The 20,880-nt window shown below is 44.1% G+C and overlaps 1 protein-coding gene across 1 annotated transcript; it reads right to left on the bottom strand.

Moving 5' to 3' along the window:
• Nucleotides 1-386: 386 nt before the first annotated feature.
• On the bottom strand, nt 387-18,094 carry LOC141154501 (LIM domain transcription factor LMO4-A). Its single transcript, XM_073640531.1, has 5 exons — nt 17,962-18,094; nt 12,297-12,543; nt 5,439-5,535; nt 5,086-5,256; nt 387-4,241 (listed from the first exon to the last, which is right to left on the bottom strand). Exons 2-5 carry the CDS (start codon nt 12,533-12,535, stop codon nt 4,233-4,235), a joined length of 516 nt encoding a protein of 171 aa, XP_073496632.1. The 5' UTR covers nt 12,536-12,543; nt 17,962-18,094; the 3' UTR covers nt 387-4,232.
• Between the last annotated feature and the right edge of the window lie 2,786 nt (nt 18,095-20,880).

Here is a 20,880-nt window from a genome sequence, read left to right as displayed (position 1 = left end):
CTGCAAGCACTGCACCCCAACAATGTGTGACTGCAGAGTATAGAGGATGACGGTATTATTCCACTTCCTTCCAACTTTGGTTTTCCTAATGCACAGCTTCTTTAAAATTTTCATATTGGATACATAGATCTGCTGATCACAACCGCTCAGGTTTAGTAACTATGTTGTTTCTCTACAGCTCCCCTAGAGGCACACTGGGGTATTACAGTCTATGAATGAACAAAAAAAAAAAGAACTCTAGAAACCATTATTGTGTACACTTATGGTCTTTGTAATCGCCTTCTATCAGTTTTGCATGAAGCATTCCCCCTTAAACCACTATAAACATGTAAAACGCCAGCAGTTTTTTTTCTTAACAGCTTAAATAAAAAGACATTGTGAAACAGTTGCCATGGAAACCCCCTCTTTTTGTTTTATTATTCAATATAAGGATCAAAATCTTTTGTAACAAAACGGTTTCTTGCCCCAGGACCGAAAGCAACAGAAAAGAAAAAGAACAAAAAAAAAACACAACCGGGATCTCGACAATAAAACACAACACTTTGCCTCGTAAATTATTTACATTTAGTTTTGTTATTTTGCATATACATTATACCTCAGGGGGTCGGCAGGAGGGACAGATGTACGACAAAAAATACTGCAATATCAGCATAGGCTCAGGAGAGAACCGAGTGGAACGTGCAAAAAAATGAAAAATGTTACTTTTTTTTAATCAAACAGTAAATTGTATTTCAATTTCTTACAAACGTGGACTTGGGTCATTGACTTTATAGAAAAAAACAGAAAACAACTTTGACCGATTTGGACTTTAATACGATTTTTTGGGTTTTGTCACCATATGTGGTACTGGATGGGTTAAATCTATCTACCTACTTTGGGAACAACAGTATTTGATACCCTGCCGATTTTTCCACCTACAAAGAATGAAGAGGTCTGTAATTTTATCGTACGTACACTTCACCTGTGAGAGACAATCTAAAAATAAAAACCAGAAAATCACATTGTACGATTTTTACATAATTTAATTGCATTTTATTGCATGAAAGAAGTATTTGATCACCTACCAACCAGCAAGAATTCTGGCTCTCACGGACCCGTTAGTTTTTCTTTAAGAAGCCCTCCTACTCTGCACTCATTATCTGTATTAATTGCACCTGTTTGAACTCGTTACCTGTATAAAAGACACCTGTCCACACACAATCAATCACACTCCAACCTCTCCACCATGGCCAACACCAAAGAGCTGTCTAAGGACACCAGGGACAAAATTGTAGACCTGAACAAGGCTGGGATGGGTTACAGGACAATAGGCAAGCAGCTTGGTGAGAAGGCAACAACTGTTGGCACAATTATTAGAAAAGGGAAGAAAGACAAGATGACCGTCAATCTTCCTCGCACTGGGGCTCCATGCAAGATCTCGCCTGGTGGAGTAGGGATTATAAGGACAGGTATGAGCCAAGAACTACACGGGAGGACCTGGCCAATGACCTGAAGAGAGCTGGGACCACAGTCTCAAACATTACCGTTAGTAACACACTATGCCGTCATGTATTAAAATCCTGCAGGGTATGCAAGGTTCGCCAATGATCAACTTGTATGATCAAGAGGAGGCATGGGATAAGGTTATGTGGTCAGATGAGACCAAAATAGAACTTTTTGGTGTCAACTCCACTTGCCGTGTTTGGAGGAAGAATAAGAATGAGTACAACCCCAAGAACCCTATCCAAACAGTGAAGCATGGTGGGGGAAACCTCATACTTTGGGGTGCTTTTCTGCAAAGGGGATAGGATGACTGCACCATATTGAAGGGAAGATGGATGGGGTCACGTATCGTAAGATTTTGGCAAACAACCTCCTTCCTTCAGTAAGAGCATTGAAGATGGGTCGTGGCTGGGTCTTCCAGCATGACAATGACCCGAAACACACAGCCAGGGCAACTAAGGAGTGGCTCTGTAAGAAGCATTTCAATGTCCTGGAGTGGCCTAGCCAGTCTCCAGATCTAAACCCAATAGAAAATCTTTGGAGGGAGCTGAAACTCAATGTTGCCCAGTGATTGCCCCGAAACCTGAAAGATCTGGAGATCTGTATGGAGGAGTCAAAATCCCTGCTGCAGTGTGTGCAAACCTGGTGAAGAAATACAGGAAACGTCTGACCTCTGTAATTGTAACAAAGGTTTCTGGACCAAATATTAAGTTCTGTTTTTCTATTGTATCAAATAATTATTTCAATGAATAAAATGCAAATTAATTATGTAAAAATCATACAATGTGATTTTCTGGATTTTTTTTTTTAATATTCTGTCTCTCACAGGTGAAGTGTATCTACAATAAAAATTACAGACCTCTCCATTCTTTGTAGGTGGGAAAACTTGTAAAATCGGCAGTGTACCAAATACTTATTTTCCCCACTGTTTCTATGGGTTAGATCTATGTTATATGGACCTGCACCCAGGGACAGAAGATGCAGGAACAATATTACAGGAACGGGGTCAATAAACTTTATTTATAAAGAAGAAAATATTCACCCAGAGGACCCCTTTAAATGTGCAGTCAGTGAACTTTCAAAGTAAGGCTGATTTCATGCTTGTAATACTGATCCTAGCTGCAGATTTAATGACCTGAACTAACAGCACCACGGGGGTCTGCAGACCCATAATCGGGCCGGGGGTTGCAATCCATAATGCAACTGTAATTACCTATGTAATATAAGTAATACTATACAGAAACCACAATCCATGTAACGACCCATCAAGCCGTTATCAGCAGAACTTCCAATGTAGGAAGAGAACATAATACAATAGAAAAAAAAATATTTCTGGGAATCAGTTAAGCAGGGGCGTGACCAAAGTTGGGCTGAACCATTCTGACAGATGAGCAGGGGGTGTTTTTCATTAGATTCATTTGATAAGCTTACCACTCAGCCTTCTCCTTCCCCAAATAAACTGGCCGCCAAAAGTATAGATTTCTAGCCCCCCCACAAGACTCATCCAACAGAAATGACCCCTCCAATAGCACCTTCCCCCCTTATAACAGACTGAGGCAGTTGACAGCTTTTTGAGTTCTCTTTTAATCTCATCTATCCACATTTGGCCACACCTCCCATGGTGCCGCGTTCAACAAAAAGTTTCATAAACACCATAAATAAGACAATCTGGAAGATACAAAAATATTTATAGAGTGCTGACAGTGTACGCAGTACTGTACAGGGTAAGGAAGCAAAGGCAAGTGGGTATAACTAGAGTATGCGGTGGGGGGTGGGGGCAGTAAGACTGGAGTGCGGCTTATGCTTTATATAATCTGCAATCCATGTGACTACACGTCGAGCCATACACAACTTCCAATTCATGGGAGAGAACAGAATAAAAAATAAATTAAAAAATTGTGAGTCCGCTAAGCGGGGGCGTGATCCAAGTCAGGCAGAAGCAATCTGACCAAGATGAGCGGGGGTGCTTTTCTGATGACTAGCTCAGCCTTCCCCAACTAAGCTGACCCAATTTTTGTACTAGGGAACCAGTCAGGGTCTAGGAACCCTACCAAGGAGAACTAATGGGCAGCAACTTGAAAAAGGCGTGGTGGCACCACCTAGAGTCAACATAAGTCTTGAGACGCTTGGCACCAAACCCGCAGGTGGAAGCCTGGCAGTGTCAGACCATGTACATGCAAGATGATGCCCACCATAATCAACTGGCAACGTTCTGAGCATGTTCAAAAACAATCTTTACATTGCTCCAAGCTGATTGTTTCCAAACCCTTGCAACAGTGGGGTACCGCCATCAGTGTACACCAAACCCATCGTCCACTCCCAGGACTCCATCCAGTGACATGAAGACCATGGTTCAGATTCTCCTGGCGATTTTTAATGTGGTGGCTTCCCATTGGTGAGTCCATGTGTGATGTCATCAGTGATGTCATAAGGATTTACAAGTCCTATATACATAATTAACATTTACCCAAGTCCAAAAACGGAAAAAAAAAAAAAAAAATCTTCTGGCTGTTACTTTGCAAAATAATTCTCTTTTTACAAGTCATTTACAAGTTCTTAATCCTCCTCCAGTTTGGACCCGGCGCGGCCGCCATGTACGATGCCGGATGTGTGCGATCACCAGACGAAGACAAGCAAAACTTGAAGAGGAGTATATAATATATATATATTTATAGATATTTCTATATGTCAACAATGTGTCTCCAAGGAAATATTAACAGAAGGCACAGAGGATACGCAGCTCCCGCTCACTAACAGACCTGAAACGAGAGGAGAGGAAAAAGCTTAGTGCAAAACCAGAAACACGTAACGCACAGCATTCTGGGAGATGCAGTCTATTCTTATATAACTATTGTGTACATCTCCCACAATGCAAGAACACAGAAAATTAAGCTTTAGTCGCAGCTAGAGCAAGACATCAGGTCATGGCAGCCTGGAAGCAAACAGCATAGGAATACATGAGAATGTAGTGTAAGGGGGATGCAACCTGAGCACAGGCAGCCTGGGAGCAGGAGGTACAATTCTAAATGCAGCTTCGGATGTGAATTGAGTATAAAGCATGTCAGTCCTAGTGCTCTAAATGCAGCTTTGTATGTGAATAGATTATAAGGCATGTCAGTCCTAGTGCTTTAAATGCAGCTTTGTATGTGAATAGATTATAAGGCATGTTTGTTCACATCCGAAGCTGCATTTAGATCATTAGAACCAACATGCCTTATAATCTATTCACATACAAAGCTGCATTTAGAGCACTAGGACTGACATGCCTTATACTCTATTCACATCAGTAGGACCCAGACATACCTTATACTCTGTTCACATCCAAAGCTGCATTTAGATCACTAGAACCGAGTATAAGGTATGTCTAGGTCCTAGTGATCTAAATGCAGCTTCAGATGTGAAGAGAGTATAAAGGTACTTCGGGTTCTAGTGACCTAAATGCAGGTCTGGATGTGAATAGAGCATAACCTACAATGCAAATTAAAAGCCAATAGTAGAATCCCACATGCAGCTTTGGATGTGTGTGGAGTATAAATTCATCTAATATAATCACTATTTAATATATGAAGAAAAATCAGCTTTGTCCCAAGAGCTTACACTTACTTTCTGGTCAGGTAGCATGGGGCCACTCTGAAGAGGGTTATTTTGCAGAGGATTTAAGTGTCCGTTAAGAAGCCCCGAGGGCCGGTCATGTTCGCAGAAGATGGTGCCATTGACATAGTGGAACCTGTCTCCTGGTACCAGTCTGTTCCTACACGTGGCACATGTGAAGCACTAAAGGAAAACAGAAGACAAAACGTAAAATTACAGCTGCCCCTTACTGAAATCAATGCGTCTCTTAATTCAACTTCAGATGCACCAGAATAGGCTTCATTCCCCGTTTAAATAATAATAATAAAAAAAATAAAAAAAACACAACAAAATTCTTACGTTTTAAGAATTCCCAACTGTCTTACCTTCAGATGATAGACGCTGCCCTGTGCCCGCATCACCATTTCGCTTGCTGGGATGGACTGTCCGCACGCGCTGCACGCCCCGCTACTCCCAAATAACCTGCCATAGAGAAACACATGCAGTATTACACATAAGGACGATATAAATGACTCCGCAGACAAGAACGTTAACTGGACGTGACAATCAAACTGCATTGATCATCGCATCTATCACCGTCTGGCAGCAATGTTAATTTATTGCACGGAGGCAGAAGCAATCACAGAATGTGATTTAAAGGGTCATTTAAACAGACACTAATGTTACAAGGGCAGCGGCCATTACTGGACTCGGACTCCACCCGTCATGTTGTACATGATCTATTTACACATCACCGGTATATAGTATATACCCACGTAGTGTCCGTCTGGGATGTCCAGATATGATAACGAGGTGCCCAGAGAGAGGATAGATACCCAGATATACCCCAGACTGCAACAGATACTACAGGGGTATCCGGGTATACACCAAATACCCAGATACTCAACCAGGGAAGGGGGGGGGGGGTCAATACACACCTAGACACTGCAATACTGCAGGCCAGATACACCCAGGCTACCCAGAAACGCTATAGGGGCCTCCAGATACATCGTACTGTGCATACATCCTACATACATACCAGACAGACCCGAGGGGCCCACCCAGACAGACAGACAGACAGACCCGAGGGGCCACTCAGGTGAGAGGCATCCAGATACACCTTACATACCCAGACAGACCCGAGGGGCATCCCAGAAACCCCCTAGATACCTAAACGGACCTGCAGGACATAGAGAAACACCTTATATACTACTCAGACCTGAGGGGCAGCCCCACATGCCTTACATACCAAGATGGACCTGAGGGTACATTCAGATTCACCCATCTCATCCATGCAGATGCCACGGGCCCTCAGACACCAACACAGATTCATTCCCTGCCCCTATGGGAGGTTTCGTTCTCCCATTTCCCTAAAAGCCATTTATGCAAAATTTCGCTTTGTTTTTCCATCTGGTTTCGCTGCTTCATCCCAGTAAACAGCGGGTCATGGGAACACACTTTATTGTGCAAACAGTGTTCTGTGTCCATGCGAGCGTCATGTTAATATTCCTATCCTATAGTATAGAAATACCACGGCACAGGCGTTTTTGAAGTGAGAAAACGAGATTTCAATGATGCAGAAAAAAGGTCCGTCTCCCTGCCGCGGCCGTGGTCTTAGGACCGAAACACTGGACAGAATACTTCACAGATATTTTTGCTGCATCATTAAAATCACATTTTCTCACTTCAAAAACGCCTGTGCTGTGATATCTCTATACTATATCAAGCTTATTCTACCACGACGCCTACCCTCACCGTTGAGTGCCCACCATACTATCTTCCCTCCAATATTCCTATCCTGTGAGCCAAGGACACACTATGGCCATAGGCAAACTATGTGACCGCAGTACTACAAGTCTCAGATCACCTTTCACATCTTTTCCATAACTCAAAATCTGCAGTTTTACAAGGCATATCGGAAAAGGAGTAATTCCAAGCCCTGGCCATGTGGAAGCTGCCAGCTGAGCCTTGTAGTTCCCACATGGTATAACATGGATGACCAGCCTACCCTTCCTCCGGTGCGGAGGTGATGTGGAGCTCAGATTAGATGAGCATTATCGATTAATCCTGCCTGATTGCAGCATAATCTCCCGCTGCCCTGCAGCAAAAACACAAATTAATTGCCCAGGCCTTCAGACTATGAAAAGTGCGTCCCGGGAGGCCCATAAATGTCCGATCTGTGAGGAAGAGGCAACATCAGATGCTGCGTACACCATCATTATACATTACCCAGAGAGGGACAGACCGCATCACAAGCACCTGGTAATTACATCTATACCTTCTAAATATAGGTCAGGTCTTCTTTAAATTATAAGGGAACCCCAAGAATAGTCGTGCATTCGGCACCAGGCTGGACACCTATGAAATTAGGCAAAGTATTGAATTTAGTAAAAGATATTACATTAAGTCACTCCGCTATTTCCAGAAGTCCCATTGACAACTAATGGAGCAGAGGCCGAGCATGAGCACCTCCGCTACATCCACAGCAAGGTGGAGAAAAGCCCCCTTCTCAGGATCGCTAGGGAAGGGAGAGGCTCAGCAATAAGACCCCCGAATTTGGGAGTACCCCTTTAATCACTATGCCAATATGAAGTACATAATGGATAACCAATATGCTGCAACTAGAACGCGTTCAGTCACCCAGCTTTCCTTAGCTCCTGTGGCAAATACAGTGCGGATTTTCTATCTGGATTTGCATGCAGAGAATCTCCAGCGTGTTACCGTAGCAGTGAAGTGGATGATATTTTACTATATTCAGGCATGGAGGACACATCAGTGGCTATAGTTAATAATTCAGAGTGAAGCAATAATAGTCGATATACACTTTATACATCTACACTCCAGACAAAGCAAATAGGACGAAACTCCAGCTTTTATATTCTGATTATTACCGGTTTACTGTGATTAACAAAAGTGTCATGAGTGCTATCTCCTTTTATTTTTAAGGTATGTATGTATAATATATATATACATATATATATTTATATTACACACACCGCATGCATAGCTCTTCACATCCTGAAACTTCTGTAGCTCCTTCTATGGACTCAGCGTTGGTTCCTTCCATACATTTTCTATTGGATCCAGGTCCTGTGATTGGCTCGGCCATTCTAACAGCTTTATTTTCTTTCTCTGAAACCAATTGAGAGTTTCCTTGGCTGTGTGCTTGGAATCATTGTCTTGCTCAAATGTCCACCTCCGTGTCATCTTCATCATTCTGGTAGATGGCCACAGATTTTTATCAAGAATGTCTCAGTACTTTTTCCATTTATCCTTCCTTCAATTACATGAAGTTTGCCAGTGCCCTATGCTGAAAAACAGCCCCACACTACAATGTTCCCACATCCAAACTTCACTGTTGGTATGGTGTTTATGCAGTGCTTTTTGGCCTTCAAATATGGTGTGTATTATGGCCTCCTCTGACCAAACTATATTCTCCCAGTATTTCACAGGCTTGTCCAAATGTTGTTGAGCAAACTCTAAACGCTCTTGAACATGCTTTTTGTTCAGCAATGGAGTCTTGCGTGGTGAGCGTGCATACAGCCCACGGAGGTTGAGTGCATTAGTTATTGTTTTCTTTGAAACAATTGTACCTGCTGATTCCAGGTCTTTCTGTAGCTCTCCACAGGTGGTATTTGGCTCTTGGACAACTCTTCTGATAATTCCTTTCAATCCTCTGTCTGAAAACTTGCGGGGATCACCTGGTCGTGGCCAGTTTATGGTGAAATTATGTTCTTTCCACTTCCAGATTATGGCCCCAACAGCGCTCACTGGAACCTTCAAGAGGTTGTCCACTACTTTATCATTGATGACCTATCCTATCCTTAGGATAGGTCATCAATGTCTGATTGGTGGTGGGTGCCAGGTGTCAAACCCCAACCAATCAGTGTTACTTGGCGGTCGCTGGCCAGAAATGCTCAATTGCGGAGCTGCTCAGTCTTCTGACAGTGGCCGCAGCCGGGTACTGCACATCTGCCTCCTATTGATTTAAATATGAGGCGGATATGCAGTACCCAGCCCGCAGCAACTATCAGAAAAAGGAACAGCTCCACAATTAAGCATCTCCAGCCAGCAGCGGCGGCTGCCGCCACCGAGGACAGATGATCGGCGAGGGGTGTCGGACCTCGACCAATCAGACATTGCTGACCTATTCTAAAGATGGGATAGGTCATCAATTGTAAAGTAGTGGACAACTTATTTCAGTAGTTTAGAAATTCTTCTGTAACCAATGGCATCAGTAGGTTTTGCAACAATAAGGTTGTGAAGGTCTTGAGACAGCTCACTAATTAAACCCATCATGAAATGTTTCTTGTGTGCCACCTTGATAATAAAACACCTTTATATAGGCCATCAGTTGAACCAGCTCATATTTTTCACTAAGTGGCAGGATTGCTTACTAATTACTGATAGATTTCAGCTGGGGTCATTACTTTCCATGGCTTTTTGCACCTCTCTTCATGTGTTCAATACTTTTTCCCTGTATTATTACACATAATTTATGGACATCTATGGTTTAATTTATTTGCCTGTGTGGATTGGCTGGGTTGTTACCGACACCTAGTGAGAATTTTATATCATATTTACTTGGAAAATTGGTGACGTGTTCAATACTTATTTCACCCGCTGTGAACACACACACACACACACGTATGTATATATAATATGTTATATATTTTTTCTTTTTATCACACACACATACATTATATACAGTATACACACATACAGATCATATATATTGGAAGATTTAGAAGACAGAAAATGGGTCTAAATTTCCACCCTATAGGACCCCCCCCATCCTCCAGGCAGAATAGACGGCAGCAAACAGAGAAGAATGAAATGTACACAGAATCTTCCGTGTTTCTATAAGGAGGAGGGGGGTGGTCTTCTATTAAATGAGTTTCTCTCTTTATTAAATGTTTTCCCTCCGTCTCCTTGAAGATCTCGTCTGAATCGGCCGTGTAATTGATGCGAGTTTGCCTTTAATATCCTGTTCTCTGGCTCTTTGACACAGTCCTAGTGCAGCCGCCAAAGTGCCGTCCAATCTAATAAAAGGCCTCGCGTAATGAATTTTCGATCTTAATTTAAACAGTAATTTAAGCGGCCGAGGAGGGGCGGGCGGGGGGTGGACGCGGAGGCGAAGAGCAGGAGGATGAGCCAGAGACAGCGCTGGTCAGGGGAATACAATCCTCATGCAGATCAGGGGCCTTAGCCTCGCACTGTGACCTATTATACCGTTTAAATAAAGTTTATTGAAATGAACACTTCATTATCTTCTCCCTAGCAACCGGTCACCATGTGGGTGGAGGCCTGGTGGTCACCGGCTGAGATCTTCTCTGAGGCCACGGCCCCACTATCAGTATTCAGTCTGTATTTTTCTCAGGAGTGGGAGCCAAAACCAGGAGTGGGTAATAGAAACAAGTCACCAATTCTGCATTTATCAAGCACTCCTGGTTTTGGCTCCCACTCCTGAGAAAAATACTGACAGAATACTGACCAAATACCGATAGTGGGGCCGTGGCCTAAGGGCCGGAATTCATGATGGATCCTTGTCAAAGTTTATTTAAAAAGTGGAGAATTCCTTGAAACATATACCGTAAAGGAGACATTGGTGGATTACTGTGGAATATGTTGGCATTTCTGCAACGTCCTTTGCTCTACAACTATAGAAACAGGAGGATGGCATGGATGGGGGTGCAAACAGTCAGGAGGCCACCGTCCACCCCTCCTATTGGAAGGGCTTCTATTTATGGTACCCAGCAGGACACCTCAGGGGTCCAGGAGACCAAAATATATTCACATCTTCATTTTTATGCCCAAGTAGTCCAAAAAGTGGAACGCTCCTTTTAGTTTTACATCTCATGGGTGTGAAAAACTGCTCACACGTCAGCACAGCTTACAGTAAACTTACATCCCTTTAAATTTAAAGGCAATGTGCAGACAAACTCATCCAACCAATCACCGGGAAATCAGCCATATTAAAATTTAACCCCTCGTATTCCTCACCCGATTTAGGGCCAAAACCCAGGATTATGGACTTTGGATAGAGCATAGGGGGAGGGAGAGGAGTGAAATTATTGGTGCAGAAAGTGTTAATGCATTCAGCTTTGGGGGTGGGGCGGAACTGATAATTTCTGAGCCCTCCCGGTGAGGAACGGAATTGAACTTAATAGAAAATAACAGGGGCTTAATTAATGCCATATGTTTCAATATTGCCAACAGGGAACTTCACCTGCCAAGTGGGAGCAGGGGAAGGAAGGGGGAGCTATTCAGGGGTCACAAGGCCTGTGCGAATTAATATCCAAGGACCTTTTGTGGTGATGCGACCGAGGGGCGGGGGAAGCTGAATCGGGGGCTTATAGCAGGGTCTGTGACTTGCAACAGTTGCACAACACGAGCAGAGTATATGAAATGTAGTGCCCCCCTGCCGAGAAGCAGATCCGAAACTGGCCTAAAGGGATACTCCTCCTAAAATCCCCAGAACTTAATACAGTAATATTACAGCAGGGAATGACAATTGATCACATGACATCTTAGGAAATCTGGGTAACACCGCCTATGGGAGCAGTGATGACCGCCATATTGGTCTTCGTTCAGCTTTCCCAGAATCACAAATATCTCAGCGTTTTACCCTAAAGCAGATAAATGAGGGATTAAATAACTTTAGGAACGGGTGTACAAACTTTAATGTTCCTATTTGTTTCCCTCATTATTTTTGCTATAGGGTGTATTTAAAAACCGCCTGGCAGTACAGAAAGTGGGTGGCAGTGGACAAGACTGAATCCCTGCCCGCATTCCTCCACCATATTTTTACTCCAAATTCCTGTGAATATTAGCCCTTGTTTCTATTCCATTCAGTCACGGTCATTCCACTTTCTCAGAGACAGACTACTCATTATGAACGGAGTTTTCACAGATTTCTGAACGGCTGGTTATCCTAGTTATAACACTTTCCCAACTACTGCGTATCTGCATAACTAGACCAACCATTAAGTGGTCGGGAAAGTGTGACAATGGAAGCCATATTGGATAAAAACCCAACTTTCTAAGCCACCTGACTGGGGTCAGAGATAAATATACTAATTCCTGACTGTTCGTCCTTGTGTGAGATGTTAACATCTGTCATTTTGGCTCCACTGTAGTAATCAGTGTCACGGCAGCACTAATGAATATCATGCACTTTATGGCAGCTGTGGAACTACTAGTCCCAGCAGCTCGGTGAGATTATTGATGGATCCTGCACTCACCGAATGTAGTCGTTCCGGCAGAGGATCATGCCGCTCTTTGTGTAACACGAGGTGCCAATCTCCCCCAGTTGAGCCTGGCAGCAGGAGCACTTGAGGCAGCGGGTGTGCCAGTACCGGTCCATGGAGTACAGGAGGAAGCGGTCTGCGATCTTACCCCCGCATCCTGCGCAGGCTTTAGGGGGGGAGCCGTTGCTGCTGACCGCCGTGGTGGTGGCTTCAGACGTCCGGTTGTTCACCATCCCTGGTCCTGTAAGGCAAACAGAGGAGACGGAGGGTGAGGACGTGTGTGACTGGCGCTGGCGCGTGGCAGCTGCAGAGACCTAAGTGATTGAAAGAAGCACTTTGCTCAAGCACCAGAAAATAGCTTATTACACAGCCGTCCCCCGAGAGCGCAGCTAATCACCCCGCAACTGCCGGGAGCCCGCACCCTTTCACTGCCAGCCGTCATTGGCACACATTAGGGCCTCTGTCACGTTCTAAATGCCCCGGTGTCAACTCCGATGGAGCTATAAGGCTATAAAGCACCCGGTTATAATAGACGTTAACCCTGTAGCACCCACAGCACAGCAAAACTACTCCACGCCCCTGCTGATATCACAGTGTGACGTAATCCAGCGTGGGGCCCAATCCTGCCTTATTACAGCTGGGGTTCTGCACTGTATTTAGCGGTGTTATAACACTACGGTGCCTGCCAGGAGGAGGAGCAGCACATCTACACAATTTACAGGCAGCGGTCTGTACTGTATTACACAGCAAAGAAGTGGGTCGTCCAATTAAAGGGACAGTATAGTGACAAAATGGCGACCGACGAGACGTTTTCAGCATCACATAAAAAGCGCGATTAATTGTAACCCTTTCAAACTGCAAAATATTGGTAACAGGGGCCAAGACGAAACTTTCCCGCAGGTGCGAATGGCAAGTGTCTGGAAAAGCTGGGTATGGAAAGAGAAGCCATATAGGTTGCTTTCCGCCAGGGGGAGGGGGACTGAGGTACCATAAATCCTGAATACACATTGTGCCAGAAAAGGGGGCACTGACATTTGACAACTGATTTCCCATTATTAAGGTTCCATCTGCCAAACAGTGTGCAAATTTAAAGACTGATATAAGACGCCTGCAATTTACTGAACAGCCACAAGGCGTCGCCACCCATTAGGGATTCATTACGCTTATGATTTACGTGTAGGGGGTCTAGGTGGTAAAATTTAAAGGGGAATTCCCCATTATTTTATCTTTTATAGACCCCCAATAATTAAAGAAACACAAATTTGGGGAGCTAATGAAGCAATGGGGGTGATTTATTTAGGGAGGAGTTGCCCTTTAAATGCCAGGCGCTAATTTGCTTTCAGAATGCGGGCATACCTGGCATCAGCCGCTGCGGCTGCCGCGTAACGAGTCTCTCATTTCTTACAATTACATTATGTTATCAAATCCGGTGCTAATTACCCTGTAAATCCCAGCTCCTCCGCCCCGGGGGACACCAGAAAAACCCCTAAAACTGGAAGATTAAGGGAGATTTACAAGGATGGGCGAGGGGCCAACATGTTACCCACCAACATAATCTGGGGGGAGGAGGGTTGCCATAAGAAACAAACGCCCCGACCCACGACAGAAAATTTACACCATTCATGCTTTAACCCCTTCAAATCTGTCCAACCAAAAAGATGACATCCAGGGCGGGCAGCACGAGGTGTTAGAAGGGTCTGCAGCCTAAAACTCTGCTCGGATCAGTGTCGTGCAGAAGTGGGAATTATGGGTAATGTGAATAGATTGCAAGCTCAGCGGCCCCCCTCCAACAACGTTCATACCTGCCGAGCCAGAGTGACTCTCGCTACAGGTCTGCACTAAAGGCTGCTCTACCTGTATGGGGTCATTCTGGCTCCTGGGGGACACATCTGCCCTGCTCCTAAGTTAAAAAGGGTCCCGGATGGAAAGTTCTGACACTTTTTGAAGTACTTTGTGCATTATAACCTGGTGATTGTAAGGATCTCTGCTAGCTGCCAATGGATGGAAACAGTTTGGTTTATATCCATAGCTTGAAACTAGCAGGATGAGCTGAGAATGAGAAAGCTGCGGGGGCTTCAGGGGGTTAAACACTTTGGGATTCAGCACAATCCCCCCCATTATCTCCAGACCTCTGAAAGGAATCTAAAGGCTGAAACGCAGCTGCGGATGAAATCCAAGTAGGACGTGGCGGTGGCGGGTACCGGAGTGCCAGCCCGGGGAATGATCTGCTGTTACTGATCTCCAGGCCCAATAAGTTCTGATATTGGGGTTTTCCCTGCCACATGCCTCCATCAGAGCATGCTGGGGGTAGTAGTTCCCCGCTTTCTATAATACAACTGGGAATCCACAAAACTGAATCTCATGTCAGAACCAGGCAGCGGAGCGGAGCTCGGCATCTGCTGATATTACATGTGACCTTTTACATGGGACTGCGGGAGAACAGTCACAAAGTGAAATCTGCTCCATCTGTGCATATTACAGTACAGTCTGTAATATATCTGGATAGCGTTATTATAGTATAATGTTTACTACATCATGGTATATTACATTACGGTATATATATTACAGCACAACTCCTTTGTGGCCTGGCAAACAGCGGTATACAGACTAGATTACACTACAGCGGATTACAGTGAACCCCTAGATTACAGCACAGCGGATTACAGTGCACCCCTAGATTACAGCACAGCGGATTACAGTGCACCCCTAGATTACAGCACAGCGGATTACAGTGCACCCCTAGATTACAGCACAGCGGATTACAGTGCACCCCTAGATTACAGCACAGCGGATTACAGTGCACCCCTAGATTACAGCACAGCGGATTACAGTGCACCCCTAGATTACAGCACAGCGGATTACAGTGCACCCCTAGATTACAGCACAGCGGATTACAGTGCACCCCTAGATTACAGCACAGCGGATTACAGTGAACCCCTAGATTACAGCACAGCGGATTACAGTGCACCCCTAGATTACAGCACAGCACACTATTATTGCATATAACAATGCAATCAGTATAAACTGTTGTAGCAGTAGTGTATAATAGCAGATTACAGCACAGGCACACTTTCTAACTGTAATATACCGATACTACAACACACACTATTATAACACTATTCATTTTATATTAGGATTCTATGGCATCGGCTATTATAGTACCGTATGCACTATTACAGTACATTAGAGTGCACATATTACAGCATGCACTATTATAGCACTGTAGTAATTTAATATGCCGGTACAGTAGAGCATCGGCTATTATAGTACAGACTAGTACATTATATGGCAGTAGATATATTACAGTACACACTATTACACTACAAAAGTGATCTTATATCAGACTTATCTATAGGTTACTATATAATAAAGCTGCGTGTGCTGTAAGATAATACATATTACACTGCTTAATATACCACAGTGCACTATAATACGGCGCAAGGTTAGTCACTTGTATTGCATTGCAGTAGAGTATATTACAGTCTAGTATTTTATATGACCAGCATAGCGCAGCCGGCATAGCGCGCAGCCCAGCATAGTCTATAGTATATTACAGCCTGGCATAGCGCGCAGACCGGCATAGTATATAGTATATTGCAGCCCGGCATAATATATAGTATGTTACAGCCCTGTATAGTATAGTATATTACAGCCCTGTATAGTATAGTATATTGCAGCCCGGCATAGTATATAGTATATTGCAGCCCGGCATAGGATATAGTATATTGCAGCCCGGCATAGGATATAGTATATTGCAGCCCGGCATAGGATATAGTATATTGCAGCCCGGCATAGGATATTGCAGCCCGGCATAGGATATTGCAGCCCGGCATAGTATATTGCAGCCCGGCATAGTATATAGTATATTGCAGCCCGGCATAGTATATAGTATATTGCAGCCCGGCATAGTATATAGTATATTGCAGCCCGGCATAGTATATAGTATATTGCAGCCCTGCATAGCGCGCAGCCAGGCATAGTATATAGTATATTACAGCCCGGCATAGTATAGTATATTACAGCCCAGTATAGTATAGTATATTACAGCCCAGCATAGTATAGTATATTGCAGCCCAGCATAGTATATTACAGCCTAGTATAGTATATTACAGCCCAGTATAGTATATTACAGCCCTGTATAGTATATTACAGCCCTGTATAGTATAGTATATTACAGCCCTGTATAGTATAGTATATTACAGCCCTGTATAGTATAGTATAGTATATTACAGCCCAGTATAGTATATTACAGCCCAGTATATTATAGTATATTACAGCCCGGTATATTATAGTATATTACAGCCCTGTATAGTATAGTATATTACAGCCCTGTATAGTATAGTATATTACAGCCCTGTATAGTATAGTATATTACAGCCCTGTATAGTATATTACAGCCCTGTATAGTATAGTATATTACAGCCCTGTATAGTATAGTATATTACAGCCCTGTATAGTATAGTATATTACAGCCCTGTATAGTATAGTATATTACAGCCCTGTATAGTATAGTATATTACAGCCCTGTATAGTATAGTATATTACAGCCCTGTATAGTATAGTATATTACAGCCCTGTATAGTATAGTATATTACAGCCCTGTATAGTATATTACAGCCCTGTATAGTATAGTATATTACAGCCCAGTATAGTATATTACAGACCAGTATATTATAGTATATTACAGCCCGGTATATTATAGTATATTACAGCCCTGTATAGTATAGTATATTACAGCCCTGTATAGTATAGTATATTACAGCCCTGTATAGTATATTACAGCCCTGTATAGTATATTACAGCCCTGTATAGTATAGTATATTACAGCCCAGTATATTATAGTATATTACAGCCCGGTATATTATAGTATATTACAGCCCTGTATAGTATAGTATATTACAGCCCTGTATAGTATAGTATATTACAGCCCTGTATAGTATATTACAGCCCTGTATAGTATATTACAGCCCTGTATAGTATATTACAGCCCTGTATAGTATAGTATATTACAGCCCTGTATAGTATAGTATATTACAGCCCTGTATAGTATAGTATATTACAGCCCTGTATAGTATAGTATATTACAGCCCTGTATAGTATAGTATATTACAGCCCTGTATAGTATAGTATATTACAGCCCAGCACATTAAAGCACTGTATATTACAGATTATTACAGCCCCGTAGACATTACAGATTACAGCCTCATACACATTATTACAGCCCTGTATATTACAGCCCACTGTAGATTATTACAGCCCAGTATATTACAGCCCCACAGACATGATTACAGATTATTACAGCCCTGAATATTACAGCCCAATGTAGATTGTTATAGCCCCGTCCATATTACATGCCTGTATTTTACAACCCCGTCCACATTACAGCCCAGTATATTACAGCCCCGCACACGTTATTACAGCCCACTGTAGTATTACAGCCCAGTATAGCTCAGGGACCACTGCAATAGACTACGGCATAAGCCATTATAGCACACTGCCCTGTAATACAGTATAATACAGCAGTTATTACATTACACTTCTATGGATACAGATGTGAACTGCAGAGAAGAGCACGGAGCGGACAAAGTCTCCTCACACTTGCCAACTACAGCCCCCACTCTGCAAGTCGGGCACATGCAGCATCTCCGGTGCCACCCACCTGTCCGCTGCTCAGTACAGATCCACTAGGTCCCGGGGCGCACAGATCTCCTGTCCTGTAACATACAGATCCCAGAGCCGAGCGTCCACTGCCTGCAGCTGTCAGCGGCCCCTGCTTATATAACCGCGCCTGTGACGTCACCCGGGGCCTCCCACCGGCACCAATCAATCGGCAAGGGGCGTGCCAGCTGTCAGAAAGACAAATGTGGAGAACTCACTGCTGCCACCCGGAGGCCAAGTCCTGACCTGCACCCTGATCCCACTGAGGAATCCTAACCTATCCCCAGAGGAGCAAACGTGGGTGACGGCATGCTGGGAGTGATAGTCCTTACACTAATAGCAAGTCTTCTCATACAGTCCCAATCAGAGCATGCTGGTATTCACTACTGCCATCTTACCTACATACAGCTACAGGTCACTGTCACAATACATTGAGCGCAGACGCTGCAATATTTCAGTCAGCTGCAAACAATTTTTAGTGAAAAAAATAAATTTCAAATAAGCTTCAATCTGATTGGCTGATCTGGGAAAATAAAGCTGCACTGTGATTGGTTGTTGTAAAATAAAGCCAGCTGTGATTGGTTGTTGTAAAATAAAGCTGCACTGTAATTGGCTGCTGTGGTAAAATAAAGCTTCATTGTAATTGGTTACTGTGGTAAAATAAAGCCAGCTTTGATTGACTGTTGTTGTAAAATAAAGCTGCACTCTGATTGGTTGTTGTGATAAAATAAAACCTGTGCTGAGATTGGTTTCTGTGGTAAAATAAAGGGCGAGCTGTAATTGATTTAATTGATATCAGTAGGAAAATGAAAACTGCGCTGTGATTGGTTGCTGTGGTAAAATAAAAGCGGAGCTGTGATTGGTTGTGGTAGGAAAATGAAAGCTGAGTTCTGATTGCTTGCTGTGTTAAAACGAAAGCTGCGCTGATTGGTTGCTATGGACAAGAACAGCCATTTTTTGATTAATCTGCCTGATTTCTTAAAATGGGGGTCGCTTTTTATTGCATGTGGCAGTCACTGTAATAACAGCGGAGGAGGGCGGTCGGCAACCTTTGATCCGCCATGTTTGCTCCCTCCTGTGACATTTATACAATGGTCGTTCTTATTTAACAGTGACAGTCACATGACCACCGTCCCCATTGTGTTCCCTGGAGCGGAGTCCAGAGACGTCGCCATAAATCGAGCTCAGCAACAGCTCCATTGTGCAGATAATAAGATCCAGGCACACAATGCACAGGACAATATTGACTCACAACAATGCAATGTCATACGTAATTATGGCTGCCCGGTGGACACAATGGCTCGTTGTCATCTACAAAGTTTGTATCCAGATCATTTTGCCTCATGAAAAACACCAACATGAGTGCGGGCAGCTAGGCGACCACCAATACCAAATACTGTCATGGTGGCCACCCCCACATCACAATACCAAATACTGTCATGGTGGCCACCCCCACATCACAATACCAAATACTGTCATGGTCGCCACCCCCACATCACAATACCAAATACTGTCATGGTGGCCACCCCCACATCACAATACCAAATACTGTCATGGTGGCCACCCCCACATCACAATACCAAATACTGTCATGGTCGCCACCCCCACATCACAATACCAAATACTGTCATGGTCGCCACCCCCACATCACAATACCAAATACTGTCATGGTGGCCACCCCCACATCACAATACCAAATACTGTCATGGTGGCCACCCCCACATCACAATACCAAATACTGTCATGGTCGCCACCCCCACATCACAATACCAAATACTGTCATGGTCGCCACCCCCACGTCACAAAACCAAATACTGTCATGGTCGCCACCCCCACATCACAATACCAAATACTGTCATGGTGGCCACCCCCACATCACAATACCAAATACTGTCATGGTGGCCACCCCCACATCACAATACCAAATACTGTCATGGTGGCCACCCCCACATCACAATACCAAATACTGTCATGGTCGCCACCGCCACATCACAATACCAAATACAGTCATGGTGGCCACCCCCACATCACAATACCAAATACTGTCATGGTGGCCACCCCCACATCACAATACCAAATACTGTCATGGTGGCCACCCCCACATCACAATACCAAATACTGTCATGGTGGCCACCCCCACATCACAATACCAAATACTGTCATGGTCGCCACCGCCACATCACAATACCAAATACAGTCATGGTGGCCACCCCCACATCACAATACCAAATACTGTCATGGTCGCCACCCCCACATCACAATACCAAATACTGTCATGGTCGCCACCCCCACGTCACAAAACCAAATACTGTCACGGTCGCCACCCCCACATCACAATACCAAATACTGTCATGGTGGCCACCCCCACATCACAATACCAAATACTGTCATGGTGGCCACCCCCACATCACAATACCAAATACTGTCATGGTGGCCACCCCCACATCACAATACCAAATACTGTCATGGTCGCCACCCCCACATCACAATACCAAATACTGTCATGGTCGCCACCCCCACGTCACAAAACCAAATACTGTCATGGTCGCCACCCCCACATCACAATACCAAATACTGTCATGGTCGCCACCCCCACATCACAATACCAAATACTGTCATGGTGGCCACCCCCACATCACAATACCAAATACTGTCATGGTGGCCACCCCCACATCACAATACCAAATACTGTCATGGTCGCCACCGCCACGTCACAATACCAAATACAGTCATGGTGGCCACCCCCACGTCACAAAACTAAATACTGTCATGGTCGCCACCCCCACGTCACAATACGAAATACTGTCATGGTCGCCACCCCCACGTCACAAAACCAAATACTGTCATGGTCGCCACCCCCACATCACAAAACCAAATACGGTCATGGTCGCCACCCCCACATCACAAAACCAAATACTGT

Source organism: Phyllobates terribilis, unplaced genomic scaffold (genome assembly GCF_046119375.1).
Source record: "Phyllobates terribilis strain yellow unplaced genomic scaffold, ASM4611937v1 Scaffold_7__3_contigs__length_470593459, whole genome shotgun sequence".
NCBI classification, from domain to species: Eukaryota; Metazoa; Chordata; class Amphibia; order Anura; family Dendrobatidae; genus Phyllobates; species Phyllobates terribilis.
This window is presented reverse-complemented; position numbering and strand designations above follow the sequence as displayed.

Excerpts from the sequence above, each read along its gene's own strand:
- LOC141154501 (XM_073640531.1), bottom strand. The coding sequence starts at position 12,535 with ATGGTGAACAACCGGACGTCTGAAGCCACCACCACGGCGGTCAGCAGC. Across the intron at positions 5,536-12,296 it reads TGCCGGAACGACTACATTCG|GTTATTTGGGAGTAGCGGGG; the intron begins GTGAGTGCAGGA and ends TCTCTATGGCAG. Across the intron at positions 5,257-5,438 it reads GCAGCGTCTATCATCTGAAG|TGCTTCACATGTGCCACGTG; the intron begins GTAAGACAGTTG and ends GTTTTCCTTTAG.